This window comes from Phyllobates terribilis, unplaced genomic scaffold (genome assembly GCF_046119375.1).
Source record: "Phyllobates terribilis strain yellow unplaced genomic scaffold, ASM4611937v1 Scaffold_7__3_contigs__length_470593459, whole genome shotgun sequence".
Classification (NCBI taxonomy): Eukaryota; Metazoa; Chordata; class Amphibia; order Anura; family Dendrobatidae; genus Phyllobates; species Phyllobates terribilis.
This window is the reverse complement of record NW_027362767.1, coordinates 399999407-400008044: the sequence shown is the minus strand read 5'-3', so window position 1 is coordinate 400008044 and position 8638 is coordinate 399999407. Positions and strand designations below refer to the sequence as shown.

At 46.4% G+C, this 8638-nt stretch overlaps 1 protein-coding gene across 5 annotated transcripts; it reads left to right on the top strand.

The window, feature by feature from the left end:
• Positions 1–3695: 3695 nt before the first annotated feature.
• B9D2 (B9 domain containing 2) lies at positions 3696–7552 on the top strand. Of its 5 annotated transcripts, none has more exons than XM_073637971.1 (4): positions 3696–3790; positions 5781–5870; positions 6026–6151; positions 6446–7552. In XM_073637971.1, the coding sequence occupies exons 2-4, from the start codon at positions 5783–5785 to the stop codon at positions 6757–6759; spliced, it is 528 nt and encodes a 175-aa protein (XP_073494072.1). In that variant the 5' UTR covers positions 3696–3790; positions 5781–5782; the 3' UTR covers positions 6760–7552. The 5 variants fall into 5 exon arrangements, with proteins under 5 accessions (XP_073494072.1, XP_073494073.1, XP_073494071.1 ...); XM_073637972.1 differs by having other exon boundaries at positions 3765–3820; XM_073637970.1 differs by lacking the exon at positions 3696–3790 and adding an exon at positions 3817–3883.
• Positions 7553–8638: the final 1086 nt, after the last annotated feature.

The window sequence follows — 8638 nt, the reverse complement described above, 5'->3', positions numbered from 1 at the left end:
ACCTGGAGTTTTGGCTCCCTGTGCAGTTATGGGGTCTCTGAAGCCTACATTACTTCTGGGACTGATACTATTCTGCAGGCGCTGGTGATCTCACTATTATGGGGGCACTTTTGCGGCACTATTAGAGCTCACCAGAGTAAAACGTAGAATCCAAATGAATACCAGCGAGAAACTTGAGACCAGCAGTACTATGCATGTGGCTCGTTTAAACAAGCCGTAATCCGCCGCCAGCCTTTTCCCAAAAAGTGGCCCCATATCCTGTTACTGGTGAGAATCCCCTACATTTACTGCTGTTACATGCGAGACACAATGTAGAGGTATACAGCATGGATATTTGAGGATTTTTATAGAGGCCACTTTTGGGACTAGACTGCCAGTGACTGCGATGACAGCACAGTATCCGGGACTCTCCGGATCGCGTGGCTATAAATGAAGCTAGTTTATTAGTTTGTGTCCCTGGTTTTGCCGCATAGTCTCTAAACACTGGATCATAATATCCCTCGGTCTGAAGCTTTGCTTCATTTTTTAGGCAACACGATGGTGACCCCTGCAGGACAAGATGGGGTTGTGGAGCCGAAAATTGTATTATCTTTTTTAGGTGTGATTAGTTATCCCCACTGTCCCCCATGTCCAGGAAGCTGAGGTATGGTGTGCTGTAAGGTGGGGTCTTCACCTCGCCGGCCTACAACATGGAAGGAACAAAAAAATACAGGTTAAGGAGACATTTTTGATAGGAGAAATAGTGTGCTGCTATTTCCCCTATTGAACCCATAAGATAAGCAAAAGTGCCTAAAATCCATACTGCCTTTGTCGCCCATGACAACCAATCACAGAACAGCTTTCATTTTTCAAACAGCTTTGGTACAATGAAAGCTGTGCTGTGATTGGTTGCTAAGGGCAACAAATACACTTGATAAATAAGGCCTAGTGGGCCTGTTAAGCATCACTGAGGTGTGTTGTGAGACGGATCGGTTACAGCACTGTAGTTTCTATTATAACTGGAAGTAGTAAAGGAGACAAAAATAGAGACTTAAAGGGGTTGTCCACTACTTTTGCTGCAGATATTTTACTGCAAATCTTCTTGAGGGTGAGAAAATCTGCAGCATAATTTGGTCACCGCTGCAGTTTTGCTGTTGCTGATATCAGGATTTGTCACGGATTTCACTCTGTGCAATGACATTTTTGCCACTGCAGATTTCAACAAAGAAATGTCCTGTGTGAAGGCAACCATAGGACATATTCTCATGTAGGAAATTCAATGTTTCTGCACTTAAAAAGCATTAAAAAAACGCTGAATTCCATCAACACAAAAATGCATTAAAAAAAGGAAAACATTAACTAAAGCAACAAAAAATGCACTAAACAGAGCAGATTGTGTATTTTGGTACAGAGAAAAACTAAATTAAAAAAAACAGCATTTCTCCAAGTGGAAGCATGGCCTAAGGCGATGTTCGCACGTAGTGTAAATACTATGCGTTTTCCACTGTGTTTTTTCCGCTGGTGTCTACACCAAAATATGTTCTGTTTAGTGCATTATTGAGTGCAGAATCACAACATTTCAGCAGTAAAAAAAAAGACATATTAAAAACCTTTGTGTTAAATCTGCACAAAAAATGCATGGAAAACAGGAAAAAACAAAGCAAATTATATATATATATATTCATTCAAAGCTGATTGGTATGGCCTGTTTTGGTGTGGACATATGTAGGGAAAATGCAGTAGACAAAGCACAGTATTTTTGCATGTGGGGACACCATCATCAGAAAATGACATATTACTTATATCAAATTTTTGTGTTAAAAGTATTTTTTCTCGCAATTTTTTTCCCATATCACAATCTGTATTAAAAATAAAAAATAGATATCTTGCAAATTTCACACTGGTTAATGGGGCTATTTTAGACTCATACTTCCTGTTGTTTTAAGAAATCAACATGTACATTAGCTGCAACAAGCAGACCTCGACCCTATCTTTTGTATTTAGGCATCTAATGAGCGTGTGCAAAGGTCATTGTGAAGGGAGGAGGAGCAGGTTAGCTGTGACATCGCCTATTGTGATTGGTGGATCCTGTGTTATCAGCTGTGTACAGAGGTGTTACCTGACATTGTAATCCTGCCTCTGATGATAAGGAGCCTGCTGAAAACTCTTCCTAAAAGAACAGGAGGTATGAGTCAAAAAAAAATCCTCATTGGTCAGTGTGCAAATTGAAAGATTACTAAGTTTGTTTTTTAATAAAGATTGTGACAGGAAAAAAAAAACTTTTCCAAATTGGGCCATTTTTCAGTTTTGCTTGTTGCGTTTTTCCTCCCCTACATCCAAAACCTATAACTATTTTATTTTTCCAATCACATAGGGCTTGTTTTGTTGCGAAACGAGTTGTAGTTTTGAATGACTCCACTCATTTTACCACGTAATATACTGGAAAACAGGAAAAAAAAAAAACAAGTGCAAAAGGAAAAAAAAATACAAGTGCAGTGAAGTGGTGAAATATTGAAAAAAAAAGCAATTGCTCCATTGTTTTTTTTGCATTTACAGTGCTCACTTTTCTTTAGTAAAGAATGACCTGACAACAGGATTCTACAGGTCAGTACGATTTAGGCGATACTGAATATTTATTATTTATTTATATAAAGTTCAGAACTTTTTTTTTTCTCATTTTAACTTGTGCAAAATAACTTTTCCATTTTACCATTGCTAGACCTGTGTAAGGACTTGCTTTTTGCTCACTGAGCTGGTATCATTTTTGTATCCATTTTTGTATTTTTGCCTGTTAATTTTTTTTTTTTGGGGGGGGGGTGAAGTTTGGTAACCCAAAAAAACAGGCAATTCAATTTTTTTTTCTTGACGTGTTTACGGCATGGGTTAATTAATTTTATATTTCGATAGATCAGATATTATGGAAATGCTGATAACAAATATGTTTATTATTTTTTTTTATTTCATGTCTTTCTTTTCAGATTAGGAGAAGAAGGCCGATATGAACTTTTATGTTTTTTCCTTTTTTTCTTTTCTCAATATTTTATAAAAAAAATGTAAACTATTTTTTACATATTTTTCTTAGTACTCAAGGGGACTTAGACCGGTAATCATCTGTCTTCATAGGAGAACCAAGGGCACTTTCGGTAGCTCCCCCCCCCCCCAGCTGCCGTGGTAACACATAAGCACCCTGCGATTGCGCCTCGGGGGGCAGTGGATGACAGGATCCACCATTTTAAACTATTTAAATGCCTTAATCACACTGACCCACAGGATAACACACTATCTACGCAGTGCAGAGGTAAAAACGTACAGAACAATGGCGGGAAGTTTCCAAGCCGCAAAAAAAAAAGTTAATAAAAGGTCATAAAAAAAATCATAACTCATCCCATAGAAAAAAAAACAAGCCTGTCTAATGTTACACATATGAAAATAATTATATAAAAAAGTATATGGTTCTCTGCTGTCCATGGCACCAAAATGGTCTCAGTCCTGATGGGGTTAATAAGACTAGGTGGCTCTAATATTATACTTCTCTAATACTCACTAGTGAATGGTAAGAAATGATCTGGAGCTGTCACTACAAGCTGCTGTCCTACCACCTACTTGTCAGGTCTAACACTTCTGTTCGTGTCAATAAAGATAATTGAAACTTGCCCTTAGTCATCATGGCGGCGCGCGTCTCATCGACAACATGCTGTACGGGCAGCCTGCCTCACAGACGTCACTTCCGCTTCCGCTTTCTCGTGAAACAGGCGACTTCTCTTGTTGCCTAGCAACTGACGAACTCTTCTCATCGGAGGGGCTGATTTCTGTGAGCGGGAGTGTGTGATATGTGGGGGCTGTACGTGAGGAGGGAAATGTGCAATGAGCCGTATAGAGGGGGAAGGGGGACATTACATGAGCGGTGAGGGGCTAGACTATAGTGCGTCTCACCCGAGCTGACAGGGGTAGGGGCTGGATGTTATTTGATGGCAGTGGGGTCAGGGGGCACAGTTGGGATTTTTTGCAGCTATTTTTGTGCTGTTTGGTCTCGTGGTGAAGAATGTGAGTCAGTGACAGTCTTTTTTGTGATTCGGTTGTTCTATGACAATTTGCGCAATGTTTTGATTCTCTATGAGAGATTTGTGTCCCTGCAGCTCAGGCGGTGAGACCTCTGTGTGATAGGAGTCATTTCATTAGACTGTTGTAGGATCTGAAGCATTTTGTACAATTTTGGGTCACTTTCAGTGACATTTTGGTCACGTGTCGGCATTGCGCTGAGACTCTGGGGCCTTCTCGGTGGCCGGGAGAGACCCTGGGGCCCTGTCGGCGGCCGGGCGAGACCCTGGGGCCCTGTCGGCGGCCGGACGAGACCCTGGGGCCCTGTCGGCGGCCCGGCGAGACCCTGGGGCCCTGTCGGCGGCCGGGCGAGACCCTGGGGCCCTGTCGGCGGCCGGGCGAGACCCTGGGGCCCTGTCGGCGGCCGGGCGAAACCCTGGGGACGCCTCGGTAGTGTGTTGAGACTCTGGGGCGGCCTCGGCAGTGTGTTGAGACTCTGGGGCGGCCTCGGCAGTGTGTTGAGACTCTGGGGCGGCCTCGGCAGTGTGTTGAGACTCTGGGGCGGCCTCGGCAGTGTGTTGAGACTCTGGGTCGGCCTCGGCAGTGTGTTGAGACTCTGGGGCGGCCTCGGCAGTGTGTTGAGACTCTGGGGCGGCCTCGGCAGTGTGTTGAGACTCTGGGGCGGCCTCGGCAGTGTGTTGAGACTCTGGGGCAGCCTCGGCAGTGTGTTGAGACTCTGGGGATGCCTCGGCAGTGTGTTGAGACTCTGGGGCGGCCTCGGCAGTGTGTTGAGACTCTGGGGCTGCCTCGGCAGTGTGTTGAGACTCTGGGGCAGCCTCGGCAGTGTGTTGAGACTCTGGGGCTGCCTCGGTAGTGTGTTGAGACTCTGGGGCCGCCTCGGTAGCGTGTTGAGACTCTGGGGCCGCCTCGGTAGCGTGTTGAGACTCTGGGGCCGCCTCGGTAGCGTGTTGAGACTCTGGGGACGCCTCGGTGGCGTGTTGAGACTCTGGGGCCGCCTCGGTGGCGTGTTGCGACTCTGGGGCCGCCTCGGTGGCGTGTTGAGACTCTGGGGACGCCTCGGTGGCGTGTTGAGACTCTGGGGCTGCCTCGGCGTCGTGTTGAGACTCTGGGGCTGCCTCGGCGTCGTGTTGAGACTCTGGGGCTGCCTCGGCGGCGTGTTGAGACTCTGGGGCTGCCTCGGCGGCGTGTTGAGACTCTGGGGCTGCCTCGGCGGCGTGTTGAGACTCTGGGGCTGCCTCGGCGGCGTGTTAAGACTCTGGGGCTGCCTCGGCGGCGTGTTGAGACTCTGGGGCTGCCTCGGCGGCGTGTTGAGACTCTGGGGCTGCCTCGGCGGCGTGTTGAGACTCTGGGGCTGCCTCGGCGGCGTGTTGAGACTCTGGGGCTGCCTCGGCGGCGTGTTGAGACTCTGGGGCTGCCTCGGCGGCGTGTTGAGACTCTGGGGCTGCCTCGGCGGCGTGTTGAGACTCTGGGGCTGCCTCGGCGGCGTGTTGAGACTCTGGGGCTGCCTCGGCGGCGTGTTGAGACTCTGGGGCTGCCTCGGCGGTGTGTTGAGATTCTGGAGCCCTCTAGGCGGTGTGTTGAGACTCTGGGGCTGCCTCAGAGGCGCGCTAAGACTTTTGTAGGATCAGAGTTAGTTGATGACACTTTTGTGGACTGCGGCTCTGTCGGCGCTGACAACACAGGGACATAATCTACATTATTATAGATTATGTGAATTCTCACACAGATGTCTTTCTCCTCAGAGATGGCGGAGGTCCACATCATTGGGCAGATCCTCGGTGCCAGTGGCTTCCCACAGCATAGCTTGTTTTGTAAATGGGGGGTGCACACAGGTACGAGCCAATAGTGATGTAATTTGATGTAATTAAATGCATTTTTATTATGAGCCGGTAAGGATAATTGCGCTGCCTCCTCCCATCCATGGTTGCTGTTGTAGCGTCAGAACAGTACACTAACAGTCGTTTTGATTTCTGTGCTCCTCATATAGGGGGAGCCTGGAAGTTGCTTTCGGGGACCGTGGAGGGTCAGACGCAGGTGGACAACCCCCAGAATGAAGACATGGCTTTCTGGTCTCACCCTATTGACATACATTTTGCTACCAAAGGGCTGCAAGGTAAGTCAGTCTCTAAATGGATGTGAGACACATAATGGTAAAGGGATCGTGATATAGATGACGTAGCCTTAGGATAGGTCATCAATATCAGATCGGTGGGGGTCCAATCCCCATAACCGGTGGCTGACACTTCGTGCCACGGCCACCAGAAGTACATATATTCTTGGGTACGGCAGCTCAGATCACTGTAGAGAGTGGTCAGCTGCAGTGTCTTTTGGGAGGGAGTCGTGTGAAGCCCACCTGTGTTGGTTACATCCTGGGGCTTCCATATTAAACTACACCTCCCCTTCCCAGGTTGGCCTAAGCTACATCTTCAGGTTTGGCATCAGGACTCTTTTGGTCGGAATGAGTTGTACGGATACAGCTTTCTGCACGTCCCTTCTACTCCGGGAACGCACACATTACTGAGCCCCTCGTGGAGACCCTTGGGGACCTGGCAGGAGCAGATTTCACAGATGTTCGTAGGGGGAGGACCACAGCTGAAATCCACAAACCTTATATACGGAGGAGCGGACCGGTACCGTCTACAAACCACAGCCATGGGGCAGGTACACCTGGAACTCACTGTCATTCTCAGAAACTTTGATCGATTTGGGGTGGAAAGCTAGTGCTAAGTTATCTAATGTATGTATATATGTAACATACCGAATATAGCAGAGCCACATCGGGCAGATCTTATAGCAGACTCTCCAGACGTTTCACCTCTAAATATGTCCTCCAGCGTGTGATCACCTTCTCACCTCCTTATATATTTTTGGCCCGAGGGTCATCCTTTCTGATTGAATTAATCCCAAGAGGGTAATTAAACGTAAAGGGGTATTTTTTTCCAACACATTTACTACATATCAAAAGTATGTGCCATAAGTGTATGATAGGTGCCAATTCCTCCACCTGTCTCCTCTGCACATGAGGCTCTCGCCATTGTAGTTTATGTGCATTGCTGAAATACAGGAATGCTTTACTGCTCCCATAATGTACTATATGTAGATAGCCGCATCTATGTCCCCCTGGAGAGTCATTCCGCTGATCTACGAGGATCCCAGAAAATAGTACTTACCCATTCCCGTTCCGGCCAGCGCACCCTCCTATCCAGCCTCCAGACATAGCCTTGTCTGTGACCCGGGGGTTGGAAGCTGAGGACAGTTGCTTGTGGGACGCTGGTTGCCAAACAACCTGCTGTGCTCGCAGTGCAGCACTTTTATTTTACGACTTATTTATACAGCCTGAGTATTTTCTGTGTATCCTATATACCCTACACTTGGATTAGATGATGGAAAGCTTTATCTACAATTGATGCTTACTATATTTTATATGTAAAGATTTTATACTGATTTTTTTTTTACATTTGTGATTTTTTTTTAATTTTTATATATTTATGCAATAAATTGTATTTGAAAGAAATCAGCCTTGTATTGTATTTTCCTGTCATTTCCTTATAATATTCACTTTGCTTTACTCCTTTAAAGGGATTGTTTCACAGCAACATTCAATGGTTATGTGGTCATATTAATATTGTGAAGGGGAATACACCTCTATCAGCTAGAAATGCATTCGATGGACAACCATTTATAATAGTGGAAGATGATCTGTAATGTTGAATGTTGAGAAGTGTAAAGTCACGTACCTAAGGCCACGGTAATCTTATTACTACATATACATTGCATGGAATATAGGTAAACTAAGCAGCAGCACTCAATGTCCAGCAGCAGCTGCAAAAGCAAATAGGATTTTAGAATGTACCTATGTGATCCATACGTTATTACCCCCCCCCCCCCCTTCATAAATCCCTTAAAGGAGCACAACGTGAATGCGAGATTCCGTTTTGGTTCCCATATCGTAAAAATAAATAACATGTAGGGGTCAGGAGCTGGAAGGGCTGAAAGACGAGCAACTGGATTGTAAGGTCATCAATGTCTGATCGGTGGAGGTGCGAAACTTGGCACCCTCGCTGGTCAGCTGTTCTAGGTGCTGGCGGCGACCGGAAGTGCTCAGTTACGGAACTGCTCCGTCTAGTGATAGTGGTCGCAGGTGGGAACTGCACATCTGCCCCTTATTCAAATCAATAGAGGGTGAGTAGGCAGTACCCGGCCACGGCCATTATCAGTAGACAGAACAGCTCCATAACTGAGCACTTCCGGCCACCGCCAGTACTAAGAACAGCTGATCGGCGTGGGTGCTTGGTGTCGCACCCGCTCCGATCAGACGTGGCGATCAACGAGTTCTAAGTAGTGTACAGAAGTATCGGCACTGCCAATACATTTTTAGGACCTGGTGATCCCATGACACCAGGTCTCTGCCCATCGTAGCAGAGCTGCTGGATCCTAGGCAACTTAGCTGATCTCTACCAGCGACTTCTTTCAGCGTAGTGGGCTGTTCTCCCCTGTAACTGGGGTTCCTATGGATTCCCTAGTTACAGTGGAAAAATGAACAATAAAGAAAAAAAATGTTTCCAAGAGACCTTTAATGATCTCTTGGGGGACACATTAT

Coding starts and splice junctions, on each gene's coding strand:
- B9D2 (XM_073637970.1), top strand. CDS start 3,844: ATGAGCCGTATAGAGGGGGAAGGGGGACATTACATGAGCG. Junction 5,871..6,025: donor TAAATGGGGGGTGCACACAG/GTACGAGCCAAT, acceptor CTCCTCATATAG/GGGGAGCCTGGAAGTTGCTT. Junction 6,152..6,445: donor TGCTACCAAAGGGCTGCAAG/GTAAGTCAGTCT, acceptor TCCCCTTCCCAG/GTTGGCCTAAGCTACATCTT.